At 43.1% G+C, this 19,504-nt stretch overlaps 1 protein-coding gene across 1 annotated transcript in view; it reads right to left on the reverse strand.

The window, feature by feature from the left end:
* The window catches only part of myo3a (myosin IIIA), an 80,036-nt gene that overhangs the window by 36,806 nt on the left and 23,726 nt on the right, over window positions 1-19,504 (reverse strand). Inside the window, exons 5-10 of the mRNA XM_056299507.1 lie at window positions 10,284-10,360; window positions 6,102-6,247; window positions 2,056-2,121; window positions 1,564-1,719; window positions 909-950; window positions 25-121 (exon numbers count right to left, since the gene is read on the reverse strand). Coding sequence (XP_056155482.1) covers window positions 25-121; window positions 909-950; window positions 1,564-1,719; window positions 2,056-2,121; window positions 6,102-6,247; window positions 10,284-10,360 — 584 coding nt within the window. The remainder of the gene's footprint in view (window positions 1-24; window positions 122-908; window positions 951-1,563; window positions 1,720-2,055; window positions 2,122-6,101; window positions 6,248-10,283; window positions 10,361-19,504) is intronic.

Below are 19,504 nucleotides of genomic sequence, written 5' to 3' on the forward strand. Positions count from 1 at the left end.
ACAGAATAATATTGAATCACTCACCTCATCTAAAGCCTCTAGGGTGGCAAGGTCATCCACCTCATCAGGGGTGAGCTGCATCTTCAAATGACTGCCTTTCTTTGTGTGGATGCGCTCATGCCTAGAAATCACAGGACTCAATGGTAAATCCAAAACCAAAATATACTCAAAGTTTGGGCTATGTAACAATGCAATTTAATGCATGGTAGAAGAAATGCTAAGCGTTTTACCCAACAGGTGTGCAGTTCCCTTCTGCCAATCTTCCCTACCCTCTGTCTCTTCCTATACAGCTGTCTAATCAGGTGTAGGATGAAGTTGACTATAATGACGTTCAACCTGGTCTCCACCATCTTGAACTGCCTAACACTCAATTCTCTTTAAGCCTTAATAGGAAACATACAGGTACGGAGCATCTTTCCGTTCTGCCCTTCAAAAAACTGAGTGATTTAAGATGGCAGCCAGCTGTCACTCAGATCTTCTGGCTGATCTAGCAATTCTGGTTTAGTCTTCTAATCTTTAAGGAGGTATAGGTTTAGTTTCAATTCTGCTCTGAAAGTATATTTATTTGGCAGATAGAGATAACAGTGGCTGGGGAATTTATGCACAGAGATTAGAGATCAGCCCTTATAACAAAATGGGTAGAATACCAGGAAAAGCCAGGATACAGAAGAGCAAGTGAAAATAAAATTAATGTTAATACAGAACACAATGGAATATGTTGAACGGTGCCAAAGGGTGATAACATCATAAACATAATCAAAATAATTAAAAAAAAGATTCATCCCATGTAGTTGATTTCCAATACATGTGTGATCAGCACTACAACAACAGCTCTGATTTGGACTAAAGAAGCCAATGAGGATTCTATACCTACGGTGGCAGAGGGGGCGGGAGGGGGCATCCATTACCTGTCGTTACTGTCTGTGCTTCTTTCTGTCTTTCCATGATGGCTTAAATGACAGAAATAACATTGAAATTTCATAAGCCCAGCTGTCAGAGGGGGTACCTGTAATATACCATTTTAAATGGAAAGGAGTCTGGTATCGGGAGCAAACATTTTGGCTCGTTTAACAGGCACTGCCAATGCCTGCACTTTGACTGGTGTGGGTGCAGCTGTGAACTGCTGTTTATGCGGAGGCGACAGGGCTCGTGAAACTTGCAGCAGGGAGGCTAATTTGGATTACTGTCTGAATCCAGACGCTGTGTTAAACTGCTGCCTACCTTATTAAACCCACCGGCGGGCAGCCGTGCATCCTCAAAGTTACTCCCCTGGGTTTGTAATCGAGAATGCGAGACACATTAAAGTGTGATAGTATTACCTGCAAATGCTGCTAGACAAGTAATAGCAGCTTGGGAGGACAATGACTTGTGGTGGTAAATTCCTGTGATGAAGGAATTTCCAACATATACTACTACTTCTATAACTATCATAACCATAGACGAGGTATATAAAATATATAATAACAGCAAAATGTGCAATGTTGCTTCATAAAAGACTCCATGATGGGAATGTACTGGGGTCACTCCCAGTAACATTGGTATACAATGCAGTTACTATGGTACCTTGTTTTCTCAATGCTTCCCGCTTGTTGGTTGAGATCAATAAGTTCCATTAATTGTTTCTGAAGGACTTTTTCTCTGCCAACGATCTGCTTGATGAACACATGCTGGAGAAGATCTAAAACGTTCGGTCTCAGCTCAAAGTCCTTAATCAGACATCTGTAAGTAAAAGAGGGAAGGAGTACAAGTCATGTTTGACAAAATGAAATGGCAGCACTGCAGTATTTTCCTTGGATTTCTATTCAGTAATAATTCTACCTTATAATATTAAATCAATAATCAAGTGTAAGCTTTTATCCAGTGCAAATCCAATCACTGAGGCGATGTTTACATTGTGCACTGAATGCAAATGTAGGTGCATGCATAAACACTCACACTGACACATGCACACATGTGCAGTCAGATACACACACACACACACACACACACACACACACACACACACACACACACACAGGTATGTGCAACCACCCGTGTAGCTTCCTCAGCTCTCACTTGCAGATGAAGTCGTTAAAGTCGTCGGACCACAGCTCTGGCTGCTGCAGAGTAGGGGGAGGATTTCTGTTAGGAGAGAAATGGAAAAGATAAATGGATAGGTAAGATGAGATGGGAATTGTGCCGACTGGGGGAAGAACAAGGCCAGTGCTTGGAGAGAGTCCATGGAGAGAAAATTTAACCCGAGAGCCATTCTTCATCGAAGATATTCAGAGACTTTTTTCACATGATACTACACCCAAATGATACTACACTGTCTATCAGTGTAGAATTACTAAAGTCTATTTTGCCAAAATAATCAACTGTAATAGCATCAAACAATGCATAGGCCTATGAGAGTAGTACGATTCACAGACATACAGATAGATAAACAGATAGATAGATAGATAGATAGATAGATAGATAGATAGATAGATAGATAGATAGATAGATAGATAGATAGATAGATAGATAGATAGATAGATAGATAGATAGATAGATAGATGGATAGATAGATAGGTGGACAGACAGACAGACAGATAGACGACATAATGATATAGAGTACGTCCATGCGAACACAAATAAATTCAAAAAGGCAGTTTTTTCCTCTCCATTTTGGCTTTCCATACATACTAAGCCAGCATTTTCAAACACTGACAACAGAGCGTTTTGAAAGCGTTGACGTACGGTCATCATGTGATCAGTGTAATGCTGTCGAGTCAAATTGTATGTGCATTCCCAACACTTTGGCATTTTTCTATTGTTTCGGCATGGTGATGTGAACGGAAAACTTTTTGAAAATAATCAGAAACACTAAAACACTGGGGAAACAATAAAACATGAGGGTAGACAAAAAACATGCTACCTGTTTTTTTCATGAAAACAGCTTCTTTCATTTTTTTACATTTTTCTTCATTAGCATGTACTCATACACAGTACTCATACACAGTGCTAAAAATCTGTTTTTAAGCTGGTCAAAAGGTTTTCCCTGTTAATATCTTATTCCAGACAAACACCAGCTGAGGGTCAAAGGTAAAAAGGCCCCAGTGCTGTGGAACAATAGCACTAATTAGCTGTAATTCCCCGTCCTGTTGTAAGTAGGACTTTACAAGAGGGTGCTTGGCAAGCAGCTGAAGAGTCAATACTGGCCGCTAATGCAGTGTTGCCTTTTTTTCACAGCGGCTACGACAGCGATGAAGTGGTCTGACAAGAGGGCATCTATCTCCTGTTTATCACATTTCACACATACATACACGGTGGAGGCTTCAGACATTTAAATGGAGTCTGTTCTGCTAATGCTCTGACTATTACAGTGTATTCTTATCCAGAAGACAAATGATGTGTTGTGAGGAGGACTTGGAGAAGGGGGAGGAATCGCACACCAGCTATGTTGTATACCCATACCACCTATCAAACTGTTCATTTTATTTTAGGTTGAATACCCTGTTAATATTCATCTGAAATTTCCTTCTATGAATTTATCTCCTTCTGAAGTAAGACGGACACGTATGAAAATCTTAACCTCCCCATTTTCACAAAATCGGACGATAAGGTAAAAAGCTTGATCATCGGTGTCCGGGTAGCGTAGTGGTCTATTCCGTTGCCCACCAACACGGGGAGCGCTGGTTCGAATCCCCGTGTTGTCTCCGGCTTGATCGTGTCTGCGGGTGGGAAGCCGGATGTGGGTATGTGTCCTAGTCGCTGCACTAGCGCCTCTTCTCGTCGGTCAGGGCACCTGCTCAGGGGGAACTGGAGGGAATAGCGTGATCCTCCCACAAGCTATGTCCCCCTGGTGAAACTCCTCATTGTCAGGTGAAAAGAAGCAGTTGGCGACTCCATATGTATCGGAGGAGGCATGTGGTAGTCTGCAGCCCTCCCCCGATCGGCAGAGGGGGTGGAGCAGTGACCGGGACGGCTTGGAAGAGTGGGGTAATTGGCTGGATAAAATTGGGGAGAAAAAGGGGGGGAATCCCCCCCCCAAAGAAAGCTTGATCATTTGAGCATCTGCATCTTTGTGTATGTAGCATTTAGCTCCAGAGCCCTTAACCTGCTCCTAAGTGTATTTCCTACATTTCAGCTGCAATTTCATGTTTTTCATGCATATACTTACATACTGCTAGCATCAGCCACCTCCCCATCTCTCTCTCTTGCTATCTCCTTACTAAAGAAGGATAGCACTGAAGGAAGACAGTAAGAGAAAGTGACAAATACTGCTTGTGTTGGTGTATGCTTACTGTCTCATGAAAACACTGTTTGCTAACTTGTTTTGTTTCATTTGTAGTGTAGTGCTAGGGGGCAGTTCTGGCTGACAATCAGCATGCTTAAGATGCAGCCAATTCACTTCCTACAGAACAGCCTCTTGAAAATTCTGTGACGTCGCAGGGCCATTCAAGTAGTGACAAAATTGAGGCTGAATAGCCATTTCCTTTGTTGAGTCTGTGGATAGTGGTGATTACTGTGTGAGACAGGAGGTGAATCATTTTGTATTTCAGTAATTTCATAAATACAGGAATACTGTGTGTACGAAAATCCTCCTGAGACGACCTGAATTAAAGATGGACTGTGGTTTAATGGCAGCTTTTTAAGCCCGATGGGCGAACCCAGAATAATAAGAGAAGGGAAGTGTGAACAGAGGGCCTACAGCATTGATAGCAGGAGTCACACAGATTGTGAGAAAGCAGTGTGATGGCTCCTGTGAAGCATGACCCTGCAGCAAAAAACACAGGACGGCCGAGACAGAGGGATGTGAGGGGAGGGGAGTGTGTCTTTGTGTGTGTCTGTGGGTTTGTGTGCACAGACATCTTGTTTGTTCATGCGGACATGTGCGAGCTATTTTGGTGGGGGAGGTTTTTGTCCAACTGCGCTCTGGCACCTATTTGGGAGGATGTTACGCCTCTCGTTGCAAAGTAAATTTATGTATGCTGCTATATTCAGGACAAAAAATAATCTCTTGCGGATTTTTTCTATTTCCTTACTGACACATCTGTGATTATGTCAAAGTGAACACGCAGCAGTTGAAATTTGGTGCAGTTGAAATTTGGTGCGGTCTTTCTGGTGGCTGAAAGGCACTTGCAGTAACTGCTGACCCTTTTTGTTGTTATGTGTATTTGCAATGAACATTATAGAATAAAAATCAGTCCCCTTTTGTATCATCATCGTTTGGTAATGTTAAATTTATGCCAATATCCTGACAACATAACACCACTGAGATGTTTCATGTTTCAATGGGACTGTCACATCAGTGTAATGATACGTTCCAATAACTCTGCCTCAAGACTTACAAATTACCACTGCATGTGTGTTTGGTAGAGAAAAAAATATCCAAGCATATTAAAACAGGAATCCACATGTTTTGGTATATATTCAAACATACATGTGTGTGTGTGTGTGTGTGAGAGAGAGAGAGAGAGAGAGAGAGAGAGAGAGAGAGGAGAGAGAGAGAGAGAGAGAGAAGAGAGAGAGAGAGAGAGAGAGAGAGAGAGAGAGAGAGAGAGAGAGAGAGAGAGAGAGAGAGAGAGAGAGAGAGAGAGAGAGAGAGAGAGAGAGAGAGAGAGAGAGAGAGAGAGAGAGAGGAATGCTTGCAGTGGCAGGGCTGTGATGGACCAAGCGCTGTGCCATCGACATGACAGGGATGATAAGTGCCTCTGCGGCTCTCAAACTCAAGTCAAAAGACAGTAAACAATTATTTTTCACCTTCAGCTCACAACACACTTTACATAAGAGGAGAGAAAAGGCTGCCTCTGCTCTCAGCCTCCCTCGCAGAACTAAAGCGATCAGAGCCGGCATGGGAATGGTGTTGTAGCTAAGCCGCTGCAAGCAAAAGAAAACCATTTACAGTGAGAAGACAGTGATGATATCAGATGATAGTTTGTGACTCACATAAACCCAAATAAAGAAGCAAATCGTTCAATTGGGTATAGAGCCGTGGATTTCACATTTTTGGGGGGGGGGGTTAGATTACCTTACAATACATGCACATGTGTTTTTATCTTACACCCACTTGTTAGTATTTCATGTATGAATATTTTCACAGAGAAGGACCTTCCCAACCTTCACAGGAGTCTCACCTTGGTATTTTGAAGAGGGCTCTCATTGGGTGGAGGTCAGAAAGAGGTGGGTCTCCATCACCCAGCTCTATGGCGGTGATGCCTAGGGACCATACGTCGCAGCGAGCATCGTAGGTCGAGTCCAACTGCTGTTCACATGCTATTACCTGAGAGGAGCACATTTGCCCCCCCCCCCCACACACACACACACACACACACAGCAAACATTTCTAATAGAGTAGCATGTCATTTGCGGTGCTGGGCAATATTAGAACGGGAGATTATTGATAGTATCAGAACTCAGCTAGAGATGAAGCTACTGCAGGCTATGTGGCGCACACAGAACTGTGTTCAGCTCGAACACAGGACACACATGTGCACACAACCATATGTGTGCATGCTCAACACACACGCACACACGTGCACACGCACACATACTGTCTCTCATCAACATCCTTAGGGCAACTTGACACCTAATCAACAATACGGATACCTTCTGAATGTGAGTCTGTCTCTGTATTGTTGTCTCTCTCTCTCTCTCCCTCACACACACACACACACACACACCCTCAAGCAGTGTTATATTTCTTCAGTCAATATCAATTATGTAGAAACATGAAAAAAACATCCCTCCCCAACTCTCAGAAGTTATATAAAATGTTGAATTTACATGCAGATTATGACAAAATAAGGATAACATCATGATCAGACTTTTGGTGACAAGATATCCTAGGAACGTTGCAAAACGTGTGTGTCTACATCATTCACACACACACACACACACACACACACACACACACACACACACACACACACACACACACACACACACACACACACACACACACACACACACAAATACAAAACTGCACTCTACATATTCACATCATACCACAGATTATGAATACCAGAAACCCAGTCTGTTAAGTCTGTGCCCACAAAGATCATTTGCACACAAACTATTCCTTTAAGGCAAAACAAATGTCTGTGAAAGGCTGCTTTGCACAAAACAGAATAACATAAATACACCTACGGTCAGAAAATAATCCCATTCAGCAGTGAATATTTTGCACTTTTGAACAGATATCACTGGACTTACCACACAACTCAGTTACTCGCTACAGTGATAGCCTGGCCTGTTACAGAATACATGTGTTGATATATCTTCCTGAATGCCTGCGCTACATATCCAAGCTCAAAATGAAGCTCAAACCATGCCGATGTGGTTCTTATATTAACATTAACAAATCACTTCTTGCTCATGATTTTCTCCGAACGCCACACAGTCCACTCAGGCTGGGGTCTGTCTTCGCACTTCCTCAATGAGAGTGGATCTAAATGTCCTGACAGAATAAGTCAAGCAGCTCTGATGCACTGGATCGATTTGTACAACATGCAAACTTCATGTAAATGGCCACAGTTCTCAAGGCGGACTTGATTTTGTAATCAAGGGCATTCTAGGAAAAGGTAAGTCAAAGTCATGACATATGCACCATGAGGCCATGCATTTCAGAAAGTGTGGGGCAGTATTTCCAAGAATTCATCTTCAGTATATCCGTTAACAGTTGAGTTGAAGTATTTGAGTATTTCGGTTTGAGCAAACGCTTCGTCACTGATGAGAGCAGTGTAGAGAAGGGCAGTTTATGGGGACAAGGATTATAATCAGTTTTATTAGGCAGGCATGCTTGCACTTACAATCAAGAATCACTTGTCATTTCATTTCATGAATGCAAGCAGATGAAATGAAATTACATATTGTTTCCCCCAGCCCGCAGCAGTGCAACACAAAGACAAAAACACACATCCAAAAATTACAAGAACACACATATCAAACTACAAAAAAAATCACTGTCTAAGAGAACAAACGCAGGATGACTGTCAGAATTGCCGGTCTGCATGGGCTAGCAGTTAGCTTAGCCTGCCCTACTTTCGCGTCCTGTCAGACCGCCCTCTGTGTTTCCTCCTTGGGTGCAGCTCCAGCAGGGTCGTGGTACCTGGGCCCACCGGACGCAGCAGATCAGCCCCCGGCCCAGCCAATCCAACGCCAAGAACAACAATCCAATCCCAGCCAGACATCTTGGACACACCTCCCGCAGGCCACATGACGACACTAAAACACAGTCAACGCTAGGCGAGGCCGCCGCCAGACCGCCCTCGGTGTTATTGGAACTGCTGGTCTGCATGGGCTAGCAGTTAGCGTAGCCTGCCCTGCTTCCGTGTCCTGTCAGATTGCCCTTGGTGTTTCTTCTTCGGGCGCAGCTCCGGGCAGGGCTGGGGTCCCTGAGCCCACAGGACGCAGCAGACCAAGCTCTCCCAGCCATCAAACGAAGACAAAACAAACTTAAGACGCAGACATGGACAACGACACTGCATGGACGGTACGGGTGAGGCCGCCGCAAACCTTAAGTTTGCGCTGCCATCTTCCCACACCGGTAGTGAGTGAGGCTGCTGCAAACGCTGAGTCACGCTGCCATCTTCCCACACCGATAGTGGGTCAGGCCACTGCAAACGTGAATTCGTGTCGCCATCTAAAACAGCACTATATAAATGTAATGATTATTATTATTATTATTATTATTATCTTCCCACACTGGAAACGGAAAATGGACACAATGCAGTGACCTTGTGGGTTGCCCACATTAAACAGGTAAGATGTAAGACAACGTTATATGTCAGGGTACGAGGAGGTACTGTTGAGCCCATTGGAGGTGTTGAGGGCCTAATTGTGAATATCAAATGTCTTGTTTTCCACATAGGTGCTCACATAAAATTACCACAAAGGACAGTAGTATTAGATCCACTTTGTATGTAAATGTAGCAATTAAGCTATTTACTCTTCAAATGTAGAACTGAAAGAAAAATATTTATGACTCAAAAAAATTCCTATAACCAAGACAGGAAAGTGAGGACACTTTATACAGTGACATTCTGTAGATGGCACAAGGCCAGCAGTAGCACTGATGCAGACATAGTGACAATTTCGTTGGGCGAAAGGTGGTTTTTCGCTCACCTGGGTGTGTTTGCTAATTTCCGGGCTCGCCATGACATCCTTTGTGCTGAAATGGGTTTGGGGGCGCAGTAGAGGGTGTGTCAGGCAAAATCAGGTGGCGCAGTGCTAGTTTGGTGTCAAATAAAACCAAATATTACACTTGCGTCTCCGCCTGGTCAGACCACGTCTTAGCACAGATGCAGGTGTTGTGTGGCAGTTTCTGGGCTTTAGGTGAAGGTGCGCTAAGCACAGACTTACCCAAAATCACACATGCCACTTTTGCGTATGTTATGTTGGCCTATTTTGTGAATAACTTAACTAATGACTATTGTCCTAAACATTATTAATCACAAAACAAAATATCTGCATGTGTATCATTGTCTTCCTACATAAAACAGTCAATGTGCGTCATTACTCATGGAAAACAACGTGGTGATGGGGATTTCAATATTTTAATTAACCTCATTCAACCTGAAAGAATGAACTGATTGCCTAGGCTAATTGATCCATGGTCACAAATATTTAAGGTCTCCTGCTGTGTTCATAGAATGCGCAGGAAAAAGAGAGAAAGACGCTGGTGAGAACGAGGACACATTAAACAGTAGCCTGTTAAATAATCATGTTAGCATCTTGTCTCATATCACATTGGAATTGGTGTTAATGTCAGTTGTATGCGCATTTGGTGACTCCCTCCTGAACAAGGACATCAGTTTCCTCCTGGGAGAGGCTTTTCTGTCTTAGCCGCTTTGAACTTCTGCCGTCCATTATGAAATTGGCAGTTCACCATGAAAGAGAGCGCACTGCTTTTAAAGGGAATGAGAGAAGCCGATTTGATTGGCCGTAATTGAAGACAGCTCCCACTACACCTACTCATAATTTATTCCTTCAAAAAAGTATTGGCCACACCTTAGATCGACTTGTGCTATCAACTAGTGCCAGCACCTTCAACTGCACTATGACCCGCAAACTAGAGAATATTGTTTTTAATGTAAGTTGTTTCTGTCTGGGGAATACAAAACACTTACCCGTTGAATGCTACATGCACTAAGAGCTGGGGAAGATTAATTATGGAGGGTATCTCTTTGGTGCTTATTCATGAATTTGCTCACTGGCAGTGATACCTCTCTGGTGATTGTAAAAGCATGGCCCATTGAGATTTGATCCAGGCTAATGTGGTGGAAAGACAGGCGAGTGTGGGTGAATGGCATACTGACCTCTGGAGCCATCCAGAAGGGAGTTCCCACCGAGGTGTTTCTTCTCAGTCGGGTATTTGTCAGCTGGGCTGAAACACCTGTGGGGGACAGAGTGCACACCTCATTTTAGCTAAGCCATGATTATCGACACTATAGCTCTTACCTCCCTTGACATCTCCCTCACAAAGAAAACAGCGGCTGGTGAAAGTGATAGTCTGCAAAAGGAAAAGCAGTTGTGTTAAACTCAATTCATTTTGGGGCTGACTGGAACTACTCCCTTTAACCCGCTGATAGAGCCGTCACTCTTCTGTAGTGACAGAAAAAAATGGGAGGGAAATGCTTTTCGCACACGGGGTTTCTTTCAGCAAATGATGGATTGCTTTGAATTACAAATACTTGTGTAACCTCAAGCAATTTTACTGGACATTTCAATGATAGCATTTGAATAGAATTAAATTGTAAACAAGCTTTGACAGCAATTGGAGCTCATTTCATTTAACCCATGTTTAAATGTTACAGATCAAACCAATTTATTAGGTTTAACATGAAGGCGTTTTAGCTGAAGCGACATATCTTTCTGTATAACAAGAGGTGAATTAGGACAATCCTGTCTACTACTACTACTACTACTACTACTACTACTACTACTACTTTTGGCGGCTCCCATTAGGGGTTTAGGGGTCACCACAGCAGATCACTCGTTTCCATCTCTTTCTGTCCTCTGCATCTTCTTCTGTCATGCCAGCCACCTGCATGTCCTCCCTCACCACATCCATAAACCTCCTCTTTGGCCTTCCTCTTTTCCTCTTCTCTGGCAGCTCCATCTTCAGCATCCTTTTCCCAATATACCCTGCACCTCTCCTCCACACATGTCCAAACCATCTCAATCTTGCCTCTCTTGCTTTGTCTCCAAACCGTCCAACCTGAGCAAGCCCTCTAATATAATTGTTCCTAATTGTGTCCTTCTTCGTCACTCTCAATGAAAATCTTAGCATCTTCAACTCTGCCACCTCCAGCTCCACCTCCTGTCTTTTCATCAGTGCCACAGTCTCCAAACCATATAACATAGCTGGTCTCACAATCATCTTGTAAACCTTCCCTTCACCTCTTGCTGGTACCCTTCTGTCGCAAATCACTCCTGACACTCCTGCACTCACCCCACGCTGCCTGCACTCTTCTTCACCTCTCTTCTGCACTCCCCATTACTTTGAACAGTTGACCCCAAGTATTTTAACTCATCCACCTTCATCACTTCTACTCCTTGCATCCTCACCATTCTGCGGCCCTCCCTCTCATTCGCACATAGGTATTCCATCTTGCTCCTACTGACTTTCATTCCTCTTCTCTCCAGTGCATACCTCCACTTTGCCAGGCTCTCCTCAACCTGCTCCCTACCGTAGCTACAGATCACAATGTCATCCACAAACATCCTGTCTACAGCAAACCATTATTTCTGTTGAATTTAGCAAAATTGGTAAGGCCGGGACAGAGTGTAAACGTGTGTTGGTATGCATGTAGCTATGTGCATGTACATGTGTGTGTGTTTACAGATGCACATGCTCATACATGCACATTTGTGTAAAAGACTGGACAATAAACATGCTGACCCACAGTTGTGACTGGAGCCCAGTCCAGACCAATCAGTCTACAATGCATGAAGAAGTCCCACGGTTGGCTCTGCTTAGCTAGCAGCCAACATGACACATGGGGCCGCAGGATGCAGCAAGGATGACAGAGACAGATTCCCAAAACAAAACCAAGTTATCAACAAACCAAAAGGGGAATCTACATGGCATGCTACTGTAGAGCACAGAGAACTGTCTGTTTTTTTCTACATCATCTTAAATCAATATCAGGCAAATTGTTTTCAAGTATTTGATTGCAATATTTAATAATTTCATTGTCCCCAGATCAGCTGCATCAGTTGACACTGCACATTCTAAAATACTAATGTAAAGGTAACCTACGAAGGCTATCAAATACTGACGGTAACGCTTCTATTTCTAATGTGGATAACATACATACAATGTGTGGGAGAATGTCAAGTGTACAAACCACTGGATTGAGGTAGTTCAAAGAGGCAGGAAGGGCTTATTAGACATCTTCCTGGTTGGTGAAGGTGTAAACTATTTCATATGGAGGCTTTATATACTGTAGTCTGGTGGTGGTGGAGCCAAGGAGACACTTTGATCAGTGCCTGACACTCAATGGTGGAGCTATGAGGTGGTTATGAGCCAGTCATTTTATCTGAATCAGACAAATGGTAAAGCCCTTGTTCATCTAAGCCTCTGACATATGGAAGCCATTTGGAAAAATGCCAAGGAAAAATGGCCAAATGCTTAAATGTGTTCAAAATCTTAGCCAAAGTTATTCAAAATATGGAACTTGAATATTCTGGAAAGGCTTAGCACAGTGTAATTTGCAAATTCAAATGCTGTGAATTGTGTGCATGAATTGAATATGCATTTTTTTTTAAAAAAGAACAAAATTGTGCACGGTAAATGTATTTTCAACAACATCTTGTCAGGATGTTTTTTTCTTCTTTGTGTCTATCTTTGCCAGTGGATGTGGTTATACTAGTTTCCACTGGATATACTGTAGTCCACAAGAATACAGTAAAACACCAGCACTCTGGCTGTATGGACAAGTTAAAGCTAGTTGCAGAGTGAAACGCCAGGATGAGAAAGAAGGATGAGATTCTCAATGATTCTGTGGCAAACATCAAAAGGGATTAGAGTGCGGGAGGGGATATGCAAAGAGCTGATACACACACACACACACACAAAAACGTAATGCATGCTAAAACCATGGGACTGACAAACAGATTCACACACAACCCCCGCACTCATACTATACCATCCAATAGAGTCTTATTCACACAAACAAGCAAAACACACTAGCAGCACACACATTTGCTGCTGTGCATATATGTGAAAGTACCGCCAGACAAATATCCCCCCGTATAAAAGCTTCCTGGGCCCCCTCTCTTTCCACTACATTAGCCAGAAGCAGTACCCAATGGGCAGCACTTAATAATCATCACAGAGATAACGCTGTCAATTAGAATATTCATGAAGGGGCTGAAAAGAACAGCCTCCATCATTCTTTTTCTGTTTTTTTTTTGGGGGGGGGTCCATCTCTTTGCCATTTTCAATTTTTTCCTTGCTGGTTATGAGTCAGTATGGGGGTGTCATCTTTTCAGCTACTCACTGTAGCATGAGCCCCATCCACAGGAGAGAACATCAGCCCCCTAGCACATGTAACCTCATTTCTTAAAATGCTAACATCATCCATGTTTTCCCAACCTTTTTATTCTGAAATGCTACGGTGGTCCACAACAGCAGTGTTCCCATAGTGTTTCCAACATTGTTCATTGATGCTATGCAGACTATGCTGGGGTTTCATCGCTAGAGTGAGAGTCTAAATTCCCATTGGAGCCAACATGTTAGAAACGTGTGGATTCATTGTGGCGCAAAATGCTTCAAATGAAAATATCCACCAAGTGGCCGACATTCTGTGATTTATTTTTTTCCTTTGCTCCTGTTACTGTGCTGTCTCTAGATCTAATTACTTCCTGACTTGGTTATCGAGCTAGCCTCTTGCCATAACAATCTGTTTCGTGGAGTGTTTTCTGGTAATAAAGTCTTTCTCCAGCGCAGTTCCTCCTATGCCCTCCTTATCTTGGATATTCATTACAGTTATGGCAATGGACACACCAGATACTCGATAAGATTTACCCAAACTATGTCAGAATCTCTATAGCGGAATAAAAAATGGTGAGATATTATTAGAGATGCCAGGATCCCAAATTATATCAGTTACAGTACTCGTGCCATGGCCAATGGTATCATTGTACTTTAATCAACAGTGACAACAGATAACTGTATTCATTGTGCAGCAGCACAAAGCCTAATGCCACATTTAAACTGTGTGATTTCAGCCAGCTTTATGCTATCTTAGACAAAATGTTGATAAGATGAACGAAATCTTTTGGTTTTAATACGAGTTGGTAGTGAAACTAACAGTCTATGCAACAAGTTCTAGCTTGTAATAAAGATATGAGACATATTCCCGCAGTGTGACCAATAAGGAACATGGCAGGCAATGTCATCAGGCAGATGCTGTTGCAGGTGTAGTTTACAGATGTACTGAACTCGAAAAGGCAACTGTCTGTGGACAAACACACACACACACACACACACACACACACACACACACACACACACACACACACACACACACACACACACACACACACACACACACACACACACACACAGAACACAAGAATACTGTGCAGAATGGTAACAAGACAGCATGCACGTCACTCAGTCTGATGAAGCTGATTTTGGTTTAGGTCCTGCCACATCTGCATCAACATGCAAGTAAGTACAAAAGAATGATCATACAGTCTGCAGGTGACTTACGACATGAGGATATAGGAGCCTAAAGATTTGACAAAGTAGCCTAAAACCAGATCACAATTTTCATCTCTGCAACAGCACAAATCGGCCATCAACCACTCAGGCCCTGTTTACACCTGGCTTTAACATGCATCTTGGGAGATCTAATCACAAGTGGACAGCTTTAAGTAGTACATCAGTTCACACCTGGCATTAGAATGCGTCTCCACGTGTGTTTCGAGTGACCACTTGTGATTGGTTCTCCCTTCCCCGCTCTATAAGCAAAGAAACATGTACATCATTTCCGTTTGCAAAGACCAAATGCAGCAATGCACTTCCCGTGCCTAGTCTGCCAGATATTAAAAGACGAAGATGAAGGAGTTTTCAAAGGCCTTGGCATGCGGGCAAAATCAAAACAATACCGACTGGGTTTATTCCTTGGTGAGTTCCAGGGAAACCAAATTGCCCAAAATGTTTGACGCACTCGTAATATATCTCCATGGGGGGGGGGGGCATCCGGGTTGAATGGCGGTCTACTCCGTTGCCTACCAACATGGGGATCGCCAGTTTGAATACCCGTGTTACCTCCAGCTTGGTCGGGCATCCCTACAGACACAATTGGCCATGTCTGCAAGTGGGAAGTCGGATGTGGGTATGTGTCCTGGTCATTGCCCTAGCGCCTCCTCTGGTCGGTAGGGGCGCCTGTTCGGGGGCGGGGGGGGGGAATAGTGTGATCCTCCCAACGCGCTACATCCCCCTGGCAAAACTCCTCACTGTCAGGTGAAAAGAAGCGGCTGGCGACACCACATGTATCGAAGGAAGCATGTGGTAGTCCGCAGCCCTCCCCGTATCAGCAGAGCGGGTGGAGCAGCAACCGGGACGGCTCGAGAGTGGGGTGATTGGCCAGGTACAATTGGGAAGAAAAAGGGGAAAAAATAAATCTCCGTGGGCTTTTCGTACATCCGCTCACACAGAGGATGTTAGTTGAGTAGGTGGTCCTTCAATGTGGCCCAGGACACATTCGCATACACACTGCAAAAAGAATGTTGCCATATGTGGCCCAGACCAACTCCGAATGTGGTCTGATTGATCTGATCTCAGTGCGTCCTTTAGCATCTTGGGTGCATTCACACCTGTTCTCAGAGCTGTCCACTTTTGATTGGATAACCCAAGACATAATTTTAATGCCAGGTGCAAACAGGGCCAGTTTTTTGTCAAAAGGTCCTTGAACAGCGCATCAAATCCTCCTGTATTCTTAGTCCCTCCAGATAAGTGCATCGGGTAATGACCAAATTACCATTTGTTACATTTAGGTGTTTAAAGAGGCTATGGGTAATTTCTATCTGATCTTTACCTTTTGGCAATGTGAATAACAACAACATATTTTTGACTACTGCCACCTTTAACACTTTCAGTAGTTATCAGTTTGTTGTAACTGCCATGTGGTTCACTGAGTGTTAGCTGAATCTTGTGGGGGGGGGGCATCACAGGTCTTTATATGACAACAAAAACAATCCGCATGGCCCAGCTACTGTGTTTGTAAGTGCAGAAATCTGGAAAATTTGGGGGCCATGAGTCACTCACTTTGTTTCAATCACTACCACTCAGCAATTACAGCCGATATTAATAATTCCTTATTATGCTTCAGAAAAGCAGAACTATTACATGCAGCCCCCCCTTTTTTTTTCTCCCAAATTGTATCTGGTCAATTACCCCACTTTTCCAAGCTGTTCCAGTTGCTGCTCCACCCCCTCTGCCGATCCCGGGAAGGCTGCAGACTACCACATACAAGCAGCTTCTTTAACTGAAACTCGCACAGTCATAGAATGAGTGATCTGGTTAGGTCTCATACATGAGGACATTTACTGTAGACAACATGCATGTATTTTACACAAATTAGCCATTGACAGACACATTTGCTGCTGATGCAGTGACCCCTTGTACCAGATTACAATAACAGGCAATGGCATCCTGTGTGGTGACATTACTTTACTGCTGTGAAAGTCCAGTGATTTCCTGCTGACCGATGTTGATAGTTGATGTTGACCTAACTTTTTTTTGGTTTTTAGAATTTTCCCCCTTTTTCTCCCCAATTGTATCCGGCCAATTACCTTACTCTTCTACCCCACTCCCAGTCACTGTTCTGTGGTGTATGAAACACTAATATTGTTCTAAACTGTTTAAGTAGATAACTGGAAAGTGCACACGGCAGACTTATGACAGTAACGTAGTATATTTATTAGTACGCTGTAACAACCTAGCTATCCCGAGTAGAGCGGAGCACCAAGAGAGCGCCCTAGTGGCGATTCTGCCTTATATACTCTTCAGGAACAACCAATAGCTGACCTCCACCTCATTCAGCACCAATCACATTTGAATGTGCACATTCAAAACCAACCAACCCACACTGGTTAATATTCTGTGTTGGGAACACCACAGCGCCTCCCCTGTAAATTCAAACTTCATTTTTTTTTCTAGGATTCTAACATATCCTTTTTGCTCTTAAGCTCATAACCATGTACAGTATTTCTTCAACAGTAATCATACATTACATTACAGATTTCTTTTCTTTTTTTTTTCAATAACCAATCTGCATGTCAGTCACAAGTTCAGTCTATCAGGAGGACGTCTGTCTCTCACAGGACGAGTGTTCCTTTCCACAACTGGCGGTGGTGGTTCTACAGGTCGTTCTTCCACAACCTGTGGTTCAGGATGTTCTGACACATCAGTGTCTGCATTGAAATCATCAATCTCCAGAGAGTCCATTTGAGTCTGATCTGGATTTCCCTTGACACCCAACATCTGGTTCACATGTCTTTTCACACAATTTCCATTTACTTCAACACTGTATGTGACAGGACCCAACACTTCACTTATAACTCCATTCAACCATTTCTCCCCTCCCCTGTAATTTTTTACCAACACGTGTTGACCAACCTTAAAAGACCTAACACGGGGAAGATTTGGTTCAGACTCGGTCTGCGTTCTCTGAGAGAACTTTGGTTTGATAAGACACAACCTGGTTCGCACCTGTCTTCTCAGAAATAGCTCAGCTGGGGTCTGTCCTGTCTTAGTATGGGGTGGGTTTCTGTACCCAATCAGAAAATTTGCTACACAGTGCTCAAGCGTCATACCACCAATGGCTCTATTCTTTGCAAGGGATTTCTTAAGATTTTGGACCAATCTTTCAGCTAAACCATTACTTGCAGGATGGTATGCAGGTGACTTGATGTGTTTTACTCCATTTTTAGTCAAAAATGACTCAAACTCTTGCGATACGAACTGAGGCTTCAATTGTCTTAGATGAAGTAGTAGTAGTCATGGGAACTATCTCTGGCCATCTAGCATAGGCATCCATCACTACTAAAAACATCTGCTTGTGGTCCTCAGCAAAATCAAGATGTACTCTTTCCCATGGACTTGAAGACCATTTCCATGTTTGTATCGGTGCGGTAGCAGGCATACTACGCTGCTGCTGACAAATAGTACACTGATTCACTCCACGTTCAATACTGTCATCTAATGTAGGCCACCAGAATAAACTTCTGGCGAGGGACTTCATTTTAACTATTCCCCAGTGGTGCTCATGTAATTCCGACAATAGCCTGTCTCTTAGTTTATCAGGCACTACCACACGGTAACCCCATAATAAACAATCATCCTCAATGCTAAGCTCTAATTTTCTCTGAAAATAAGGCTTCAGTGACTCATCCTGTACATGTTTAGGCCATCCAGTTAACACCAACTGTTTAACCACTCTTAACACAGGATCTCTGTCTGTTTCTTTGGCTATTTCTCTAGCAGTAAGAGATAAGTCTTCCAGGTAAGACACTCTGTAAATTGGGTTTGACACCACATCTACATCAGGCTTCACAGGTAATCTTGATAAAGCATCAGCATTGCTATGCTGCTCTGACTTCTTGTACTGGATTTCGTATGTATACGCTGCCAAAATTAGAGCCCACCTTCGTAATCTAGCGGCGGCCAGTGTTGGCACACCTGTTTTAGGCCCCAGAATTTTCAACAGTGGCTTGTGGTCTGTCAATAACACGAATTTCTTTCCATAAAGATACTCATGGAATTTCATAACTCCAAAAACAAGACCCAGTGCCTCTTTTTCCAGTTGAGAGTAATTCTGTTCTGTTTTAGTTAACATTCTGGATGCAAATGCGATAGGTCTCTCACTTCCATCTTTCATTTTGTGGCTGATTACAGCACCAACTCCATAAGGAGCAGCATCACATGCTAGTATGATATGTAACTCTGCATCAAAATGTACTAACAATTTATCTGACTGAAGAGACTTCTTTGCACTATCAAATGCACTTTGACATTTCTCTGACCATTCCCAGGTTGCATCTTTATGCAGCAATGCTGTCATTGGATGAATCAGAGTAGATAGATTAGGGATAAACTTCCCATAGTTTAACAGAGCTAAGAATGACCTGAGTTCAGTTACATTTTTCGGAACTGGGGCCCTCTGAATAGCATTTGTCTTTTCCTTCATTGGATGTATGCCCAGGGCATCAATGACATGCCCTAAGTATGAAACGTTGTTCTGCATGAATGCACACTTCTCTCTTTTAACCCTGAGATTGTAAGTTTCAAGTCTACTAAGCACCTCTTCCAAGTTAGTCAGGTGCCTTTCTGTATCTTTTCCAGTAATTAAGATGTCATCTAAATAACAGATGACCCCTTCCATGCCCTGAAGAACCTGATCCATAATCTTTTGAAAAATAGCAGGGGCGCTAGCAACACCGTAGGGTAACCTATTGTAGTGATACAACCTTCTGTGTGTGTTGATAGTTAGTCAATGTCTTGAATTGTCCTCTAACAGAA

The sequence above is a fragment of the Lampris incognitus genome, chromosome 19 (assembly GCF_029633865.1).
Source record: "Lampris incognitus isolate fLamInc1 chromosome 19, fLamInc1.hap2, whole genome shotgun sequence".
NCBI lineage: Eukaryota > Metazoa > Chordata > Actinopteri > Lampriformes > Lampridae > Lampris > Lampris incognitus.